The sequence below is a fragment of the Bufo bufo genome, chromosome 2, assembly GCF_905171765.1.
Source record: "Bufo bufo chromosome 2, aBufBuf1.1, whole genome shotgun sequence".
NCBI lineage: Eukaryota > Metazoa > Chordata > Amphibia > Anura > Bufonidae > Bufo > Bufo bufo.
In genome coordinates, this window is record NC_053390.1 from 687492722 (window position 1) to 687515765 (window position 23044).

The 23044-nt window shown below is 44.8% G+C and overlaps 1 protein-coding gene across 2 annotated transcripts in view; it reads left to right on the plus strand.

Moving 5' to 3' along the window:
* The window catches only part of GALNT7 (polypeptide N-acetylgalactosaminyltransferase 7), a 154853-nt gene that overhangs the window by 46029 nt on the left and 85780 nt on the right, over window positions 1-23044 (plus strand). For both annotated transcript variants that reach the window (XM_040418669.1, XM_040418668.1), the window contains exon 2: window positions 4255-4712. In XM_040418669.1, the coding sequence (XP_040274603.1) occupies window positions 4255-4712 (458 nt within the window). The remainder of the gene's footprint in view (window positions 1-4254; window positions 4713-23044) is intronic.

The following is a 23044-nucleotide window of genomic DNA, read 5'->3' on the forward strand; positions in this document are numbered from 1 at the left end:
TTGACCTTGTGCTGAGGACCATTTGTAGATTTGAATTTGTTTTTAAATACAATGATTTGCTCGTTTGCCAGCAAAGGAATACTTATGAGGGGGAAAAAGAAATACAACAGATGATGTTGGTGCGGAGAGCAGAAAGGAGAATTCTGTCAGCAGTTTTGACCAGGTAGAAGCTGGGGAGTGCGGGGCAAACATATAATCAGGAGTAGTGAGAATATGTACTTTTATTCTGCTCCTGCAAGTGCCCAGGCCTGGGCTTTACCTCCCCCTTGCCTTATAAATCACACGAGCGTATTTTCTTTGTGTCCGTTCCGTTTTTTTTGCAGACCGTATACGGAACCATTCATTTTAATGGGTCCACAAAAAAACGTAAGGTACTCCATGTGCATTCCGTTTCCGTTCTGCAAAAAAATAGAACATGTGCTATTATTAAAGAAGTGGAGGACGGCTCACCCTCTTGTCGCTATGGTAAGGTGCTCTAATCTCTTGATACACCCTAATCAACAAATAGAAGTAGATGGGCACTCTAACACCCGGAATCACTGTGAAAAGAACTCAAGCTTATTGAAGGACAACTGTAAAAAACATATAGGTCGACCTACAATGGATGCATTCAATGCTATTTAACCTTGTACTAAATCAGGGGTGGCCAACCTTACAGACACAAAGAACCCTCCAAAAAAACGTATGACTATCAGGAGCCACAAGCTATACATTTACACGCAAGTCACCGTATTTTTCGCCCTAGAAGATGCACCTAGGTTTTAGCAAAGAAAAATAAGAGGAACAAAAAAAAGTTTTTTTTTTTCCATCTGATCTGAGGTCTGATAAAAATATATATTTTTCTTATTTTTTATTAGCAGAGAAAAAAAAAGCAAAAATATATTTTTCATCAGACCTCAGATTAGACTCCTAAATCAGATCCCCAATTCTCATCTGACCTAAAATAAGATCCCCAAACCTCATCAGACCTCCAAAGCTAATAATTAAAAGCCAATGTTATATATAACTCCTAAAGATAAGTATAGTGATTTTATAGCATCAATATTACGTATTAATTGTTAAGATGTCAGTACATGGAGACAATCTATGTGTCTATAGTCCTTATGCAAGATAAAAAATAAAACCACTGATCCCACACGCCAATTCCTGAAGAGGATGATGATATTTATATTTCCTTTAAATAGCAAAAGTACAGTACTTTCTTTCATATATCTCCGTTGTGGATATATTTAAGACTGCAGATGATAGGATTGTCCTAATATGTTGTTATGCAGTAACTGTCTTATATTATAGTATACCGTTATGGATAATTATTATCTGAAGTTATGTATCCAATGCTATGAAATTCCATTTGTTATACAGTACGCCACGTACTATTTAGTACAAGGTTAAATAGCATTGAATGCATCCATTGTATGTCGACCTATATGGTTTTTACAGTTGTCCTATTCACTTGATTAGAGTGCCTATCTACTTCTATTTCATGTGCTATTATTGTCTGCAATACGGACAAGGATAGGACTGTTCTATTAGGGGCCAGCTGTTCCGTTCTGCATATATACCGAATGCACATGGACGTCATCCATATTTTTTGTGGATCCGTTTTTTGCGGACTGCAAAATACATACGGTCGTGTGCATGAGCCCTAAGGCCTCAAGGCAATATACGGGCACCGGACATGTGCACCCCGCATCACAGATGCACTTGACTGGGTCCGCAATCCGGTAGATCCGGCACGGAACTCCATGGAAGCACTACGGAGTGCTTCAGTGGGGTTTAACTCCGTGCCTCCGCACCGCAAAAAAATAGAACATGTACTTTTTTTTTTTTTTTTTTTTTGCGGTGCGGACGGATCACGAACCCATTCAAGTTGAATGGGTCTGCGTCCGTCTGCAGCAACCGCACAAATGATCTCAAATACACGGAACGGCCGCAAACATTCGTGTGCATGAGGCCTAACGCTGTGTGATCCTGTCAGGAGCAGAGGTCAGAACGGGAACTGCCACACGCTGCAAGTTTCTCGCCTTGAACTCACTCCTCTGTGTCTGGTCTAACTCTCCCCTGAAGGCAAGTATCAAGGGGGAAGGAAGTTAGAGCATGTTGGATTTCAACATGCCCAGTCCTTTGAGAGAAAAACCACTGCAAATGGGGTCTGGCAGCAGCTTATTTATCTCTTCCCTTAAAAAGAAAACTAATTTTCCTGCATGTTTATTGGGGAGAGAGAGAGGAGCGACTGCCGACACATAATTTACTGTTGAGGACCCGTCCTTGGGATAGGCCATCAATATCTTAAAATCTGGCATCCCTCACCCAAGATGATCAGCTGTTTTGGGGTTAGCTCTGGTGCTAGAAGTCTGCGCCAGGACACGCACCTGCCTCCATTGTGTAGTGGGCACAGCTGGTTCCTGTAGCACTGCTCTCTTTTACATTAGTTAAAGGGGTGTTCTGAGATTCAGATATTGACCAATCTTCATGATTTCCCGTTCTGGACACTGCTTATTGCACAGCATTAAAATGATGTATAATGCTGTGTGTCTCTGCATAACCTTACTCCTACAGAATTATACTGGCAGCAGTTTGTCAATGTAATTTAGCAGATGCAAAGTCAGGACATGCTCGTCTGGACGAGGCCTAAAGGGGATGCATATATTTTATTCAGGGCTCATTCAGCTAATGTTAATCACGGCCAGTGCAGAATCGAGCACTTTTTAATGACTGGTTTTCGGCGAGTGAAGGATATACTTCAGAGACCTGCTACTGTCTGGGAATAATTGTACTTTGTTCGTCTCCTCTTTAAGGTGCTCAGATCAATTGCTTGGTGCTTTACTGCACTCGAGCTGTTCAAACATTTCCCTAGGTTTGCACAGTTGGGTGTGTGTTTTACAGCATATCACCGGCCTGGTGTCTCCGCTCTGTGTCATTCAGACGCCTGCTGTTCAGGGTCAGGGTACACGATTAACCAGGCCTCATACCCCATAGGTCTGTTTACACGTTGTCGCAGCACCGTGATATAATCGGATGTGCACGAGGGAGGGCGGCATCCTCCTGCAAATGATATTACTCTAGTGCTGGATTGAACATGCAGCACACTATGTATACCTGGATTGCCTCCTAAAGTATTAATCCTATGGTAGTCGGACGTGGGGATATTTTTCTGGGACTCATAAGTCATGAATATCAGGTTGGTAGGGGTTTCGACACTAAAACAATCAATAGTTTTGGGCAGCCACTGGCGCTGAAAACTGTACACTGGATGGAGCGGGAAGCAGAAGGCTCCTTCCGCTGTGTAGTAGTCATGAGCTGCGGTATGCATCGGTTCACTGTATAGTTCCTGCTGGTGACGGCTGATCGGCGAGGGTGCAGTGTAGCAGCCCCCACCAATCTGATATTGAGGTTAGATCATCAATATGTTAATCCAGGAAAACACTATTTAGGGCTACATTCCCATGACCGTATGAATGAGTCTGCATCTGTTCCACAATTTTGTGGAACGGGTGCGGACCCATTCATTTCAATGGGGCCGCAAAAGATGGGGACAGTACATCGTGTGCTGTCCGCATCCGTAATTCCGCTCCGCAGCCCCGCAAAAAAGATAGAGCATGTCCTATTCTTGTCCGCTATTGTGGACAAGAATAGGCATTTTCTATGGTAGCGGCGGCCATGTGTGGTCCGCAAATGGTGGAACGCACACGGGCCGGTATCCGCGTTTTGCCGATCTGCAAAACACTATGGCCGTGTGAACGTAGCCTAACTCCTACCAGCCAGTTCAGAGACGCCCATGTGTAGACAGCGTTGTTTCAGGGTTCTTGCCAGAGTACTAGTCTGGATGAGATGATTCAGTCCGTGTTCATACAGTGTTTGCGGTGTACGTTCAGCTTGTGAGTGAGATCTTCTGCATCCCTGATAGTATAGGAAATTCATAGTAGTCATGCGTGTTATCAAATGGCTCCCAACTATAAAGAGAGCAGCTCCAATAATAATAGCATGTTAGTACACTAATTGTGCAATTTCAAGTGGCTCCAATTCTGCTCTTCAATGTGAAAGCCTTTATGACCTTTAATTTCCTTGAAAGGCTCGTAAAATCTGCATGACCTATGCATTTAAATAGCATTCACAAAGCAAACGCATACTCGTACCCATACTAATTACAGAAAAATCAACCCTCCTGTAGGACGGCCTTGATGTTAGTAAAATATAGGCCGGTTTTGATTTGGGAATGACTTGCTTCTAATACTCCTATTACTTTCTTTGCAGGAAGAAAATGCAAATGTCGCTCAGCCTGGAAAATCAGAAAATAACCTAGCCCCCAAAAATGAATTTGAGCCTGTTGCGCCATGGCCCCGTGTGGAGGGCGTAGAAGTAGACCTGGAGTCTATCCGCAGGAAGAACAAGATCCAAAATGAACAAGACCGCCTGGATGGGAAGGTTAATAATCAGCAGAACGTTATGCAGCGCCAGTTTCTTACTTTTAAGCCCCAGAAACACGTGTATCCAGCTCCAGTGCTTCGTCCGGGAGTTCTGGGAAATTTTGAATTTAAAGAACCTGAACCCCAGGGTGTGGTAGGTGGCCCAGGAGAAGGAGGAAAGCCATTCATTTTGGGATCAGACTACAAAGAATCCATCCAGGCCAGCATTAAGGAATTTGGATTTAACATGGTCGCCAGTGACATGATCTCATTAGACAGAACGGTCAACGACTTGCGTCATGAAGAGTAAGCATTTTCTTTTTGTTTTGACCTTGCCCAAGGTTAGAAAACGCATTGCCACTCTTGTGCATGGAAGGTACCTGTTACTGCAGTGCTGCCTTATTGAAGGTAAGGGCTGATTCACGCGAACGAAACACAGTCCGCGTTTTGGCCGCATCTCCTGGACTGACCATTGCTCCTCTAACCCAAAATGACTGCATCACAGTGATTTATGATAGACAGTTCTTTTCCGATTGTGCTTCTCTTGGGCTGTGCTCACATCATCTTGTGAGTACAGTAAAATACACCCGCGATCGGAAAGGAACCGACTGTATCATAAAACGCCATGATGCAGTCAGTTCTAGTCAGGGGAGCAGTAGTCGGTTCGAGAGATGCAGTAGATACACGGACCGTGTTTCCTGGACCGAGTACGGTCGGGTGAATCAGGTCTACCTGCGATTCGAATTCACTTGAACAGAGCTGTGCTGTAGTTCTCTGCACAGTGGAAAGATGGGATCAGCAATTTTTAAAGTAACTGTCTGGTGTTGGTGGGTACAGGTCGGACCTACACCGGTCATGTAGTGAAGGCATATCAAGAAAGCTCAAGTAATGTCTGTGAAGCTTCTAATTCTTCCAGGTAATGGTTTATCAGTAGTAATAGGTCAGATTTATTACTACTGATTAACCACAATAATCTTTTATAATGCGACTTTCATGTGGTAATTATGAATCTATTAAAAATAGCAGGTTGTCTGGCTCAGCGTATGGTGAGCAAACTTCAAACTGAAAGGAAAAATACAGAGAAGAGGGAGTGAGGAGAAAGAGATTGTGCAGTACAGCAATTTACGATTAAAGCAAGCTTCAGCTTAATGTGCTCACAGTAGAGCAGCACTACGTTACCTAAATAGGTGTATCCTCTGTGTAGGAAAAAAGTCCTCAGGGGGCCTGACCCCGGCTTGAGATGCACATTTTAAAGGAGAGATTCAACTTGTAGTAAATGGTAAATAGTGGGCACCACTATGGTGATACCAGTGGTGACGAGAAGCTTGAAAGACATAGGGCTCTGCAGATGGATCTTCTGTTAGGGGACTGGTGTAGTGCTCAGATCATCATCGGTCGTGTGGCTGTAATGGAAGCAGCTGGCTAAATGAAGTCGGGCTTTAACTTGGGGAGGGGGGGGGGGTTGCTTGTGTGGGGAGACTCGTTGTGCTTTCTTTAGGTGAACCCTTACTGAAAGAATCTGCTGGATTTAGTGTCATTAGGTTGCAATCTGTTTCGAAGTTCTCTCCACTTCTTCAGGCAGATTCCCAAAGGGTTTGCCAAATCAAAGCACTGCTGGGAAGACCTACATTCATGACCTCCAGGCCATATCTTGGTGATGACACTGTCCCAGGCTCTCTGGGTATTTCCATTATCACCACTGATCCCAGCATTGCCCCAGATCCCTAGTTGAGGAGCCTTTTTCACAGTTTTAAAACGGTTTTGTCGCCTGTTCCCTGGTAAGTGCAACACCATCAACCACGGGTGACACATTCAGCCCACTGGTATCACCGTAGCGGCACCCACTCCCACCGCTTCTCCACTCTATTTAAAATAAGTGCCCAGACAATGCAAGAATTCTAGTTAGAAAGTTAGCATCGAAGTGACTGCTTTGTTGGTGTTATTAGAGAAGCCTAGCTTCCACCATGCGGCACATATTTCCCATTCCTTGCAGTATTTCACATTGAATAAGCATTCTTTGTATTGTGGAATATTTTTGCTTTAGAATTATCATACAATGGCCAGATCAATGGCTGCACGATTTCTGATTTACAATAGAAAGGGTAACCTCACTTTGGGAAGCGGCCGCCCTGGAGTTAGAAATGAAAGCTGTAGACAATGTAGAATACAAGCCTCTTTCCTTATACATCACCGCTCCTTCCTCTCCCGACAAGTACTTTGCCCTGGGCACCCTCTCACCTCACCTTCCAGGGCACTACACACAGGCGTTGTTTGTTTGTGAGAGTCTCAAATACAAAAGTCACTTCACAAAAAGATGTTCACAATGAACACAAGTGACTTAATCAGCAAGTAGTCAATCACTGCAGACCTCCCGAAGCTGCGTGTATGTGGAAGGGGAAAAAAATGTAGTCACAGAAGACTTAGGGCTTCTTCACAAATCTGTTTCCATTTTTTACTGCTGTTTTTTCCCTATAGCAATGATGACAAAATGCCATAAAAGCTTCAACGTTGGGCATAAAAAAATAAAAATAAATCGGAGATTCAAAATATGCTTAATATGTCCCATAGATTATCAGCTAACTTCAGAAGACGAAGCCGGTGATTTTACTGCAAAAGAAATACACCCAAAAAAACTCCCCTAAAACCACAAAGGTGCATAAAATGTGCGAATCCGTTCTTCAATTAATTTCTATACGTGGGCAGAATGGGTAAAAACAAAATTATTGGCTCCTTGCTTTTGTCCACTTCCTGGTCCTGGCTCAACGTGTATGAAATGCCTGGAGATGTCTGCTCAGCCACTCACTGGCTACGGGTGGTCACCACTACGGCCTGTGATTGGCAGAGAGGGCATCTCTTAACATTTCCTGTGCTCGTGCCGGTTCCTGTATGTCGAGCTAGGACCAGGAAATGGAAACCAGCAGGGAGGGCAGTGGCGGGGAACATTAGCTTTTTATTAATTTTTTGCACCTATTCTGCCCCATATGTAAAAACATTATCCCTGCAGAAAACCCCTTTTATAGTGACCATACGTAGTCTGAAAATGAGCAATCATTGGGTGGGATTTACCAACTAACAATCATTTTAGCTGACTGATAACATGCTGACATCGTCTGTAAAGAAGTTGTTTACAGTCTGTGTGGGATATTCCTTATGATAGGGCCTCACGCGCACGGCTATATCTGTTTTTGTGGTCTGCAAATCACAGATCCGCAAAACATTGATACTGGCCATGTTCATCCCCCATTTTCCCTTCTGTAGGTCCCTAAATGCCTATTCTTGTTTTTGTTTTTTTTATTGTTTGCATGGCTGCAGAACAGACATTCGGATGCGGGCAGCACACAGTGTGCCGTCTGCCTTTTTTGCGGCCCCATTGAAATGAATGGGTCCGCATCCGATCTGGAAAAAATGCAGATCGGATGCGGACCAAAACTACGGTTGTGTTTATGAGGCCTAAACCTCATCTCTACGGCACTGTGCATTATATTGAGTGTGTGTTGTCTCCGTTCACACTGCCACTGGGGTCTGCTCATTGAATGACTTCTGTGTCTAGGGGTGGCCATACTCATTAGTGTAACGTTCATCAAAATAGACGATTGCAACCTAAACAAGCATTCTTCGGTTAACTGGAACAATTGTTTTAGCCGACTGATGACCATTATCGTCTGGAAACATGTCGGTCATGTTTCATATTTTTGTTAATAGTGATTATCTTTCGTCCATCGCCCGGTTTAATTGTACGTTTATAGACAGTCTTAACAACTATAACGGCCTGTATGGACTAAAAGGTGTATGGTCATATCTGTGAAACAATCGTTCACTGTCGCGGTGCGGTTCACTGTGACAGTTGTGGACGTGTATCCTGGCTGCATGCCCTCTCTTGTACTGGCTGCAGGCTGACACCTGTGTATGCTGCTTGCTTGCAACCTGTTCTGTATTGATGTTATCCTTGTCCATGCCTTGCCTGTTCTTCTGTTCCTGTTCTCTGTCTGGATCCATTCTGTTCCATGTCTAGCCTAGCAGTGCTCTAACTGCGTCTGATTGCCTGGCAGTGCCCAACTGCTTCTGATCTAGTCTGTTCCTTGTCTGTCCTGCAGTGCCTTACTGCTTCTGTTCCGGTGTTTGTCCTGCCTTCGTGAGAGGGTCCCTGGGTTCTTCTGGGGGAGGATCTCTAGTCTGTGTGCGGGTCTGCCTGGGACTGCCATGCTTCCATTCCGCTTGGGGTCCAGGCACCTGCTTCTGTGCCGGTTCCCGTTTGTCTTTTTGTCTGATCCATGTCATGTGTTTGCTTGGGTACCAGTTCTGTTGTCTGTTTCCGCTGGTGCTTGTACCAGCGGGGTTCTGTGCAGGTAGCTGCCAAGTGTACCGAAACCTTTCTAGAGGTGCGACCAGTGAGCCCTCGGCCAGTCATCCCCACCCCCAGGGGCTCTAAAGAACGGGGCTCACTGGCTCTCCGCCCTCTGGGTTTTGCCTCTGGTCTTCCGGTGCACTTGGTTCTGTGGTAGTTCTACCACTATTACCCTTGTCTGCCTGTTTACTGTTTGCAAGATGTCCCAGAGGTCTGCCTTGGGCCCCCGGTACGTGACATTCACCAAATGATTTGTTTAATGTGTATGGGCAGCTTTAGGGTTTGACATTATGGCGCGGTTGTCGGCTACAGGGCCATGCAAGCTGCGGCAGTATTCACTTAAACTAATTGTTTATTGTTAATGGGCGTGCAATTCTTGCTGTGCCTTGTGGTCATACTGTATGATATAGGAGTCGGTGATCAATTAGTTTAATTATCAACCAAATTGTCAATAAAAGACACCATTAAGACTTGTGGCACACAGAGTCCTATATGGTCTGCCAGGTACCTCCATGTATGGAGTTATTCTCCTGTGATAAGAAAGTCGTCTAAGGGACATGGAGCATCCGATGGGGCAACAGTTTTTTTAATTTTTTATATGAAATTCAAGGCATATGGTGGTAGAGGAAATGCCCTATGTGCTGTATTATGCACATGCATTAGACTTTTCGGGGAGTCTCCCTCCAGTAAGGGCTCATGCATACAAACGTATTTTGTTCCAGGGTCTGTTAGCTTTTTTAGGTTTTTTTTTCCGGATAGTATGCAGACCCATTCATTTCAATGGGTCCGCGAAAAAATGCCCGTTCCGTAGCCCTGCAAAAAAGATGGCGCATGCCCTATTCTTTTCCATTTTGCGGACAAGAATAGGCATGGTTACAATGGATCCGCAAAAAATTTTTAACATGGATGTCACACGGACGTCATCCGTTTTTTTTGCTGATCCTCGTTTTGCAGACCGCAAAATAAATACGGTCTAAAACTGTCGTAGAAAATGGTAAATGAGATGGGCCTACGGGCCCTTCCCCTTCGACACCACGCCCACAATTTTAGACCTTGCATGAGCGGTGAGAAGTTGCAGATTGCAGCGCAACTAGCTGTTGCACCGCAATCTGTGCCTGAAATACGCCTAATTTAACTGTATTTCAGATTGATAAATGTTTTAAAAACAAAAACTGTCAAACCAAAAATTGTATATTCTTCCTTAGAAACCTTGCTTTTACTGGCCCATAGTGCAATCTGTGCTCCCTGATACCTCCCTCCCTTTAGACACATAACCCAGGACCTCCGTGTGCTGCTGTACTGGCTATCAGACCTTCACTCTAGAATTATGGTGTGAAAAAGTCACAAAATAGAGCTTAAGTGACTTTTTGCATTTGTACACCACTCGCTCCAGTTTTGTAATGTGGGTGTGGGTAGCTATGCTGTTGAGTTTCATCCAGATTTATCATTGAGACTTTTTAAAGTTCACTGTCTCGCTCCAGTAGGAGGAGGGCAGAGTAGGAAAACTGGAGTAGCTTTTCTAGACATCAGCGTTAGTTTAAGGCCCCTTTCACACGGGCGAGAATTCCGTGCGGGTGCAATGCGTGTGGTGATCGCATTGCACCCGCACTGAATCCGGACCCATTCACTTCAATGGGGCTGTGTACATGAGCGGTGATTTTCACGCATCACTGGTGCGTTGCGTGAAAATCGCAGCAAGCTCTATATTGTGCGTTCAACGCAGGCCCCATAGAAGTGAATGGGGCTGCGTGAAAATCACAAGCATCCACAAGCAAGTGCGGATGCAATGCGATTTTCACGCATGGTTGCTAAGGAGATGATCGGGATGGGGACCGATCTAAATAATGGCATTCTTAATACAGAATGCTTACTAAAATAGTGATGGAGGGGTTAAAAAAACAAACAAACAATTAAACTCTCCTTAATCCACTTGAACGCTCAGCCTGGCATGTCGTCTTTCTATTTTGATGAAAAGGACCTGTGGTGATGTCACTGCGCTCATCACATGGTCCATCACCATGGTGATGGACCATGTGATGAGCGCAGTGACGTCATCAAAGGTCCTTTAGCCAGGTCCTGAAGAAAGTAGAAAGAAGAGGAGATACGCTACGCGATCAAGTGGATGGGGTGAGTTAAATTTGTTTATTTTTAACCCCTCCATCCCTATTTTACTAAGCATTCTGTATTAAGAATGCTATTTATTTTTCCTTATAACCATGTTATAAGGGAAAATAATAAAATCTACACAACACTGAACCCCGAACTTCTGTGAAGAAGTCCGGATTCGGCATTAAAACGCTTTGCACTCGCACTGAAAAATTGGGCATTTTCCCGCAAGGCACCCGCATCTTGTCCGGCCCTCACACGCGACGCCCATGTGAATGAGGCCTAAGGGCGACCTTGTATTTTGTCCTCATCTGATCTATATTTTTGTGTCAGATGTGGATGCATTCATTTCAATGGGGCCGCAAAAGATGCTGACAGCACATGTCCAGTCCGCGGCACCTGCAAAAAAAATCGAACATGTCCTATACTTGTCCGTTTTGTGGATAAGGATAGGGCTATTTTATAGAGGCCAGGATATTCCATGTCCCTGTTTTGCTATGGCAGTGTGCATGAGCCCTAAGGATGAGACTAATTTGTTAAACATGTGACATTTTATAAATGTGGCATAAACCAAACTAAAAATCCCTCCCCCCAGATTATCTACATATCCAAAGGCCTGTTAAAGGGAATGTGTCTACAGAAAATGACCTATTGTTTAAAACACATTTTGGTGTGTTTAAGTATATTTTTTCGGATATTTGGTGAATTTTTTTAAATTTCCCATGTCACTCTCTATCATATATATTAAAGTGAAAATGTGTTTGGTTGCTTGTTCTTCCTAGGCTCCTACGTGCCTTGATAGATCTCCACCAAAACACTAGGATATTGTCCAGTCCATCCGACAGGGTTCTGGAAGCTTCTAATGAAGTAACCGCTTTTTGACGCAGCGTGCATTGACATGTATACACTAACGTAACTGCGGAGGCTGCTCTCCCAATACAGGTGGTCAGTTTGGAAACTGCAGAATTTTAGATTAAAATATTATTATTTTTTAAATATAGTGACCTTTTAAAAATGAAGAAAAAAAATATATAAGATAAAAATATGATTTAAAAAATAGGTTCTATTGTTAAGTGAATTTTTTGTCTTTTTCTTCCCCCTGCTGCATCTGTCAGTCTTGTCCCCCGTGCGTGCTGCTAGATGCGTCGTATTCTGGTTCCTCCTGCTGTTGTCTTCAGATTTCAAGGAGAGGTTGTCCTCTGCCCATTAACCTGTTTGTAATTTAATCTTCCTGACATTACTGGAACACGTGTGTAATATGGGGTAGGCTCGTGAGGTAAGTACTGTCTGCACAGGGCTCCTCCTGAGGATCTAGCCGTTCACGCTTGCACAGCACATTGTTTCTGGTAGCTGGTCATGTCCTCCTGGGGGGGGGGGGGGCAGAGGAGAATGCTGCTCCTCTGGTTTTTGCTGTAAGCTTCTGTTTTTAGATGTAATTGAACACAAAGTAAAGAATGCACAGCATGGTCTGACCATTGTGAATCTGCGATATTAACCTGATTGCTCTGACAATGAGATAATAACCTTTCCTTGTATCCAGAAGCAGAGGTCTGTCCGAGAGACATTTCTCCTTTACTTTACTACCTTTTGCCCTTTGAGCTAAGAGTATTTTCTCTGAATGGTAAGGAGTGGCGTGTGGCCTCACTCACGGCTTCACACCTTGTCTATGGGCGAGGTGGGGGGAGGCCTAGTGTAAAGTCCACTGGCTACTTTCACACTCGCGTTTGGTGCGGATCCGCACCGATAATACAACCGCATGCATCCGTTCAGAACGGATCCGTTTCTATTATGTCTTCTATAGCCATGACGGATCCATCTTGAACACTATTGAAAGTCAATGGGGGACGGATCAGTTTTCTATTGTGTCAGTGAAAACGGATCCGTCCCCATGGACTTACATTGTGTGTCAGGGCGGATCCGTTTGCCTCTGCATCGTCAGGCGGACACCAAATCGCTGTGCAGCGTTTTGGTGTCGACCTCCAGAGCGGAATGGAGACTGATCGGAGGCAAACTGATGCATTCTGAGCGGATCCTTTTCCATTCAGAATGCATTAGGGCAAAACTGATCCGTTTTGCACCGCTTGTGAGGACCCTGAAACGGATCTCACAAACGGAAACCAAAACGCCAATGTGAAAGTAGCCTAAGATGCACCAAAATGATGGTTTTGCCCTCTTTTAGATACTGATGACCTATATTCTGGATAGCTCATCAGTATTAGTGCTCATGCACACAAACGTATTTTCTTTCCGTGTCCATTCCGTTTTTTTTGCAGAGTGTATGCGGAACCATTCACTTCAATGGGTCTGCAAAAAAAAAAAAAAAACAGTTACTCCATGTGCATTCCGTTTCTGTATTTCCATTCCACAAGAAAATAGAACATGTCCTATTATTGTCCGCATTACGGACAAGGATAGTACTGTTCTATTAGGGGCCAGATGTTCCATTCCGCAAAATATGGAATGCACACGGACGTCATCCATATTTTTTGCAGATCCGTTTTTTGCGGACCGCAGAATACATACAGTCGTTTGCATGAGCCCTTAGATTGTTGGGGGCACTGATCAGCTGTTTTTTGCCGCCTCTGCGTCAGAAACAAGACCGTGGACGGAGCCAGAAGCAGATGCTCCATCTACCATGTAGTGGCCATGCCGGCGTACTGCAGCTCGGCTCCCATTCACTTTAATGTGGGCAGAATCTTATAGAGCAGGAGGAACTGAGCACTGTTTTCCGTCTTGCATAACGGGACCCAGACAGATCTGTTATGTTTTCCCACGGTTAGGGCTCATGCCCACGAACGTAAGGGCTCTGTGCCCGTGCTGCAAAATTTTAATGGGGTCCACGATCCGCATCCGACGGTTTGCACCGCAAAAAAGTAGTGCATGCACTACTTTTTTGCGGTGCGGAGGCACGGCCAGAAATGCCACGGAAGCACTCCATAGGTGTAATGACCGGTGTCCCGCACAGGGAGGGAAAAGGGAAAGCCCTGCCCAAGGGAGAGGGAAAGGTGGTGACCCCTGACTCACCTTGCGGCTGGCACCTGACTGCCCTGACGTCCCTAGACGGGTTCCTCACCCGTGCGGCGATCACGTGCCTAAACCCTGGCTTGCCCTAGATAGTGAACGGGCCGGTGGGATCGCTAGTCCGCACCACTGACACTAAGAGGGAAACACCAGGGAGAGGACAGACAATACAGACAAACACATACACCCAGGTGGGCGACCACAGCAGACCACAAAGGTCCAACAGGGATCCGGAGGGTAACGTTCTGGACCAACTACCAGAGAACGCAGCAACACAGCTCCAGAGGGTCAGTATAGAAGTCCAGGCAGGAAGCTCTATATCTGGCAACCAGAGAAATGTGAGAGGGGAATATAAGGAGGTTGGGAGTGCTGGACAAGGAACAGCTGAGGAGAAGGAGCTACGGATCCCTGAGTGAGCCAAAAAGGGTTGCAAAGCAAACCCAGAAAGCTACCATAAGGAAACAGCCCTATCTTACATAGAGCGCGCAGCCAACCGCTGTGACTTCCTGACCCCGGGTATAACGGAGTCAGGCGTGGGTCTTGACACCCTCGTGACAGTACCCCCCTCTCTACGAGGGGCCTCCGGACACTCAGGACTAGGTCTCTCAGGATGAGAGGCATGAAAAGCCCGAACTAGCCTGTCGGCGTTTATTTCAGACGCAGGAACCCACATTCTTTCTTCGGGAACGTAACCTCTCCAATGCACCAGATATTGAAGAGAGCGGCGGACCCGACGAGAATTAACAATTTTGGATATCTGAAATTCTAGATTACCATCCACAACAACAGGAGGGGGTGGCAGCGGTGACTGTTCTAGAGGTGGAACATATTTTTTGAGTAACGACTTATGAAAGACGTTATGGATTTTAAAAGTCTGAGGTAGCTCCAGGCGAAAAGCCATGGGGTTGATGATGGCTACAATTTTGTAAGGGCCAATGAACCTAGGACCCAGTTTCCAAGAGGGAACCTTTAATTTAATATTCCTAGTAGACAACCACACATAGTCATTCACTCCTAGGTCCGGACCTGGCGACCGTCTCTTATTAGCCATGCATTTGTATTTACCTCTCATATTTTTCAAGTTAGCTTGCACCTTCTGCCATACCGATGAAAGAGATTACGAAAACCGTTCCTCTTCGAGATCCCCAGAAGACTCCCCCTCTTTGAAAGTACAGAATTGGGGATGAAAACCATATGCACCACGTTCTGGACCAACTACCAGAGAACGCAGCAACACAGCTCCAGAGGGTCAGTATAGAAGTCCAGGCAGGAAGCTCTATATCTGGCAACCAGAGAAGTGTGAGAGGGGAATATAAGCAGGTTGGGAGTGCTGGACAAGGAACAGCTGAGGAGAAGGAGCTACGGATCCCTGAGTGAGCCAAAAAGGGTTGCAAAGCAAACCCAGAAAGCTACCATAAGGAAACAGCCCTATCTTACATAGAGCGCGCAGCCAACCGCTGTGACTTCCTGACCCCGTGTATAACGGAGTCAGGCGTGGGTCTTGACACCCTCGTGACAATAGCTCTTTTGTGGGGTTCTGTTCCTTGCTTCCGCACCGCATCTCCGGATTTGCGGACCCATTCAAGTGAATGGGTCCGCATCCGTGATGCGGGGTGCACACAGCCGGTGCCCTGTGTATTGTGGACCCGCCACATGCAGGCCGCGCAATGGCCGTGTGCATGAGCCCTTAGTATTAAGTTAGTATTTTTCATTCGTATTTGTAAGCCGTGGAACAAACGGGGAAAGTGTGTCGTGGAAAGATTTGTAATGGCTCTCAAATACTGCTAAAGAATACTGACCGAATACCGACCGCGTGAAAGCTGCTAGATCTGAGACCAATAAACTGATGGAATGCATGCATCTCTAAAAGTATAAATACATAACTAGAAGTACAAATACATATGATGAAATAAGACGCACCTTGTGTAAGGGGAAGATCTGCATTTACCCTAGCAGCTGTTAGAACAGTCCTGATGTACAGTCGGTAGAGGAATAGACTTCAGTTTGCCGGCTCTATCAGGTATAGTGGAATTATTGCTACAAATTAAAGGGTTGTGAGTATTAAGGAGTTTTCCAGAATTTTTATATTGATGGGCTGTCCTCAGGACAGGTCATCAATATAAATCGCGGGGGGGGCCAACACTTGGCACTCCCGCCGATCAGCTGTTAGTTTGTAGCTTCTGTGCTGAACTACACCGCTCCCGCCATTGTGCAGCGGACAGAGCTGGTTACTGCAGCGCTGCTCCCATTGAAGTGAATAGACGCAGAGCTGCTGTATCCAGCTCTGTCCACTGCACAATGGAAGATGCTGTGTAGTTTCTGCTCCAAAAGGTAACCGTTAATCGGCGGACCCCCGACAATCCTAGACATCCCCTTTTAAGGCTATAACCACATGTAGCAGGTTCACAGGCGGGAAATTCACATGATATATGGTCAAACTCCTCAGTTACAAAATCTTCCGATTTCAGTGAAGAAATACTGTGGATTTGCTTCAGATTTCACCCATAGCATTGCAAAGGGTGAAATCCGTGATTATCCGCAACATAAATTGACATGCTGCAGATTTAATGTGCGTATTCCAGTGCGAACACTCTCCGCAGCTTGTGGATCTACTTCGCTGCCACTGTAAATGCTGTGGATTTCCCCCAACACAATTCCGCTGGGGGAAGTCCACAGTGTTTGTACCACAAGTGGCCATAGCCTAACCCTAATGCCTCGTGTAGACTGCCCAGTTGTCGTGCAGAGTATCGGGAAAGAACGTTCCTACAAACGCTCGTTGGCGATATTCTGCCCGTGCAAAGGTGCCACAGATCATCGGGAGAAATGACTGTTGGTGTGGACACCTCAATCGCCGTTTCTGGGCAGCAGATTGTGCTGTGTGAACAGTAGCCATCACTCTTCTGCAGACAGTGGAGGAGATCGCTCTATGTAAGTGCAGCTCCTCTAACGAGCAGGCAATTATCGGGAAGGAACGCTTTCATCCCAATAATTGTCTGCTCATCTGCGCGGTGTAAATGAGCCTTTACAGAGGGCTTGCAGTCAAAGTACAATTTAGTGTGTGTAATTTTAGTGGATTTGCACATGTACTAAGGCCTCATGCACACGACGGTCTGCAAAACACGGAAAGCGTCCGTGTGCGTTCCACAATTTGCGGAACGGCACGGACAGCCATTTATATAACTGCCTATTCTTGTCCGCAAAACGGACAAGAATAGGACAGGTTATATATTTTTTTTTTTCGGACCACGGAACGGAGCAATGAATGCAGACAGCACATGGATGCGGACCAAAACAACGGTCGTGTGCATGAGGCCTAACGCACATTCTGCTGTGCATGGTACGGTTCCACCAGGGTAAATGTACAGCTTTAAGGCGAATTGCACGGAGGAAGAGCAGTGGCGGAGCTGCAATCCTAAATCACATTAAAGTCACTCAGTGCAGGAAGGGAATTCATTCAGCATCGTGCTTGTGCTGTAAATGGCATCGGTTCTGTAGGATCCGAGTGGAAAATCTGCACATGGGACATGACAGATTTCTATGTAAGAATTAAAATGCCAAAGCTAATCTGCACTGTTTGCCAGGTTACAATCCGGCTTTGTCGGCGTGCCAGGGCTAGCGATTAACTGACGGCAGCCTGTATCGAATCCCAGTAACGTGTGTATGTGCTGCACCTAAGAGGCGATGATTACTTCATTGTTCGGAAAATCCTTCCTCGTCATCCTCTCAATTACATTTTGTTTGTTATCTTTGGATGACTTCTCATATTTTTGGCCGATCTCCTGAACGCATCCTTTCTCTGCACACAGGCATTTATAGGGAGATCTCTGTCTTGCTTTAGGGACAACGGACGTGAAAAACAAACGGTTGACTGTCCGCATTTTTTAACAGCTCCATAGAAATGAATGGGTCCGCATCCTATCTGCAAAAAAAAACAGGACGCGGAAACGAAATACGTTTGTGTGCATGTAGCCTTAGTCTGATTTTCAGAGTATTCTATATACCAGAAAGTAGACCTGTTTACTTCCGAGCAAGCCAATAAAAAAGACTATCTGTGCTTTATCAGCCGTGTCTTCCCACCCTGCATCGGCAGTGTTTCCGTAGGGGACCAAGCCTCCTATCTGGCTATGGCGCTGTGATAAAGGGTAGGTTCCTTCCATCACAGAATTTACACCACATCTGGCTGTACCCAAAGGCTTCTTTAATCATCCAGACAAAGCTTAAAGGGGTTGTTTCACTTCAGTAAGTGGCATTTATCATGTAGAGAAAGTTTAATACGAGGCACTTACTAATGTATTGTGATTGTCCATATTGCCTCCTTTGCTGGCAGTTTTCCATTGCTCATTTACAGGGGTTACGGTCACTGCTGCAGCACAGATACGAGATAGGAGCAGAGGTGCATGAGTGTATGCACGCTCTTTTCCTATATTGTGCAAGCACGATCACCACTGATGGATTGCGGGCTGGTCGTAACCATGGAAACGAGCAGTGTATAATGTGATGGAAAAATGAATCCCGGCAATATGGACAATCGCAATCCATTAAGCCTCATTCACACGTCAGTGTTTCTTGTACGTGTTCTCCGCGGACAGCACACATCCCTATTCATTTTAATGTGTGTATTCACACATCAGTGTTTTAGCACGGTCCGTTTTTTTGTTTTTTGCTCTATTTTGTCTGTGTTCACGGATCCATCACGCCCATTATAGTCTATGGGTCCGTGAAAACCAGGGATGCCATCCGTGTTTTACGGATCATTAAGAAGAGATTCTTTGAAAATTATTTTTCAGCTGTTCAGTGTCAGTGAAACACGGACAGCAAAAAACGGACACACTGACCCAACACGGATCCTTCACAGACAGCTTCACGGATGCGTCAGTGACCACCTGCTCACGGATTTGAGCACGGACGTGTGAATGAGGCTTTAGTAAGTGCCTTGTATTAACTTTCTCTACATGATAAATGCCATTTGCTGAAGTGAGACAGCCCCTTTAGGCCCCTTTCACACGGGCGAGATTTCCGCGCGGGTGCAATGCGTGACATGAACGCATAGCACCCGCACTGAATCCTGACCTATTCATTTCAATGAGTCTGTGTACATGAGCGGTTTTTTTCACGCATCAGTTCTGCGTTGCGTGAAAAATGCAGCATGTTCTATATTCTGCGTTTTTCACGCAGCCCTGGCCCCATAGAAGTGAATAGGGCTTCAGTGAAAAACTCATTGCATCCACAAGCAAGTGTGGGTGCGATGTGTATTTCACTGATGGTTGCTAGGAGATGTTGTTTGTAAACCTTCAGTTTTTTATCACGCGCGTGAAAAACGCATCAAAACGCATTGCACCCGCGCGGAATAAACTGAACAACTGAATGTAATCGCAGACAAAACTGACTGAACTTGCTTGCAAAATGGTGCAAGTTTCACTGAACGCACCCTGAACGCATCCGGCCCCAATCCGCAACGCCCGTGTGAAAGGGGCCTTAAAGTGCCTGCCAATATTGTAAAAATTGTCTTTTCCTTTCTGGTCATCCAGAGGCTGGTAGCAGAAGTATAGCGGACTGTCTCACTTCTACCAGTATGATGTAGTGACAACTTGGAGACAGATTTAATAAAGATCCTTTTACACCTGCCAATAATCCTTCTGATTAACAGGGATGAGCATTAGTAGAAACACTCGTTCCAAATGATTGGTCTGTGTAAGGCCTCTTTCACACGGGCGTTGCGGGAAAATGTGCGGGTGCGTTACGGAAACACCCGTGATTTTTCCGCGCGAGTGCAAAACATTGTAATGCGTTTTGCACTCGCGTGAGAAAAATCGCGCATGTTTGGTACCCAAACCCGAACTCCTTCACAGAAGTTCGGGCTTAGGATCGGTGTTCTGTAGATTGTATTATTTTCCCTTATTACATGATTATAAGGGAAAATAATAGTATTCTGAATACAGAATGCATAGTAAAACAGCGCTGGAGGGGTTAAAAAAATTTAAAAAAATTTTTAACTCACCTTAGTCCACTTGATCGCGATGCCGGCATCTCCTTCGGTCTCCTTTGCTGAACAGGACCTGTGGTGAGCGTCCATTACAGGTCAAGGACCTTTGATGACGTCACTCCTGTCATCACATGATCATGTGATGACCGGAGTGACGTCATCAAAGGTCCTGTTCCTGTATTTAATGCTCACCACAGGTCCTATTCAACAAAGGAGACAGAAGGAGATGCCGGGCTACGCGATCAAGTGGACTAAGGTGAGTTAAATTATTTGAAAAAATTTTTAACCCCTCCAGCGCTGTTTTACTATGCATTCTGTATTCAGAATGCTATTATTTTCCCTTATAACCATGTTATAAGGGAAAATAATAATGATCGGGTCTCCATCCCGATTGTCTCCTAGCAACCGTGCGTGAAAATCGCACCACATCCGCACTTGCTTGCGAATGCTTGCGATTTTCACGCAACCCCATTCACTTCTATGGGGCCTGCATTGCGTGAAAAAACGCTGAATATAGAACATGCTGCGATTTTCACGCAACGCACAAGTGATGCGTGAAAATCACCGCTCATGTGAACAGCCCCATAGAAATGAATGGGTCGGTATTCAGTGCGGGTGCAATGCGTTCAACTCACGCATCGCATCCGTGCGGAATACTCGCCCATGTGAAAGGGACCTAAGGCTTCTTGCACACGAACATGCCGTGTTTTGTTTTGGAATTTATCATTTGGTTTTTGGTACCCGTTTTAAGTCTGCCTTTTCTTTTTTTTTTTTTACTTTTAAGCCTCATGCACACGACCGTTGTTGTGTTCCATGTCTGTTGTTCCGTTTTCCGTGATTTTCTGCGGACCCATTGACTTTCAATGGGTCCGTTGAAAACTCGGATAATGCACCGTTTGTCATCCGCGTCCGTGATCCGTGTTTCCAGTCAGTCAAAAAAATATGACCTGTCCTATTTTTTTCACGGACAACGGTTCGCGGACCCATTCAAGTCAATTGGTCCTTGAAAAAACACGGAGGCACACAAGATTGTCGTCCGCGTCCGTTTTTTTCCTATCATTTGCAGGGCAAACTTGACTTAGATAATTTTTTTTCACTTTTCATGTCTGGTGATCCTCCAAAAATCAAGGAAGACACACGGAAACAAAAACTGAAACGGAACAGCTTTTTGCGGACCGCAAAAAAATACTGTCGTGTGCATGAGGCCTTAAATGAGTCTTAAGTGTTGTAATCTGAAATCCTGACCTACTTCTCATTCCACTGGGTAAAAGTGGCAAGGTGCGCCAAATGGTGCAAAATTTGACTAAATGTCGCAAAAAGTATGCACCTGATGTCGCACGCTGGCATCACTTGCAACGTTTTTACACCACAAAACTGGCATAGCAGACTTGATTAATGACCTCCTCCCCCCCCCCCCCCCCCCCCCCCCTTCTCCCAGGTCTACTACAAGTGCCAGCAAGTATTTCCTGCATTCAACCTTGTGTGAATAAGGCCTCGTTCGCATTCTGTTAGAGATCCGGCCACTTTAGGCCGGACAAAAAACTGTTCCATGGACCTCATTACAGTCAGTGTGGGGATCCGGCGGGGAAGTAGAGGATCCAGCAGCCTGTCGGATCTCCTTGATGGAAATGTGAACGAGGTCTTATTCACCTGTGGCGCCATTATGACACACTGCTTCTATGGTTTATGTCAGGGTGGATAAAAATCTATGATTTTTCAAAGAAAATCGGATTTTTGGGATTTAAATCGGATTTTTTTTTATATAAAATGCTTTTTGAGGAAAATATATTACCATCCAAAGGTTATTCCATCATGAAATAAAGATTAGTTTTTTAATTATTTAGAATAAGGCTGTATATGTTAAAATTTTTTGGTAAATAAATTCCATTAATCCATTCACAATGTTATGCTCTTCCAGAGGTTTTTGTAAGATTATTGGGCAGTTTCTCTGCCTACAAGATATTATCACAGATGCTTGGTTTACTTTTGCAGTTCTCAAAACTGAATTTGACTCAGCAGAGATCACATGCCTCTTCTTCACAGCAAAAATGTTATAACATGAACAGAGTTGAGAAAAATACCTTAATCCTAACTTCTACAAACCTATGAATACAGAATCAACCTAATCAAACTAATATGAAAAGTTGTTATTCTAAAAATCTTCATCTACTTGCATATTATAAGTTATACCAGCAAGAATTTGTCTTTATGTAGAAAACTATGATTTAAATCAAGCCTTACTGACTAGTGATTTAAATCAAATCCACCCTGGTTTATGTGCTCACTACTGTGATTACATTTAACCATTACATTTCTGCTTGTTTTATTGGATGCGTGCTCTGCCCTACTGGATGTATGCAGCTGATGACACAATATTCTTCCATTAATAAATATGGCGCACAAGTGCAGTATTTTCTGACAGCCTGAGCCAGTTTTGGGCAGATTGATACATAGACCCCTCTGCCTCCTCTTCACCTAGATTACAGCCACTGTATTGTACTGAATATTTTTCTTAAGAGGCAAAAAACAACATATTGACAGGTAGCCGTGGAGATGACTTGAGCTCAGGACACAATATGGGGGTAAGGGTTAATGACATTAAGGGGATGATGGCGGTCACCAGAAGCGTAGGCTGCTGAAGTCACGCAGGCAGCTTTTCACAATCTACTGACATTTTAGCAGATGTAATAATTCAGCCATTGAACTGAATAATCTGATCTCTGTATGTGTCCACGAATATAATCAGATGAACAGTGCCACACTGCTATAATATCTACACCGTACCCAGGAGGAGCGCAGACACCAAGTATGAGGTCACAGACCTATTTCTTATCTCTGTATTGTAGTAACATGGCTGGCCTCTCAAGTCTCCCCAAAAAAGAAACCTGTGGGTACATAGCAGAAAATGTTAATAGTATAACTCATTCTTTTTTTATTTTTGTAATGTATTGGGGCAGTGATACTGACCATTTTTGTAATATACTTTTATTACTGAAATCGCACATTTCTATTAGAAAAATAGCTGTAAAGTGGCCCATTTTGAGCCTTACTGGCGCTCCCCTGTCTTCTGTTACATAACTGTGGAGACTTGCTGACACTGACTGTGTTATGTAACAGAAGACAGAGAAGCGTCGCTAAGGCTCAACATGGGCCACTTTACAGCTATTTTTCTAAGGGTCCATT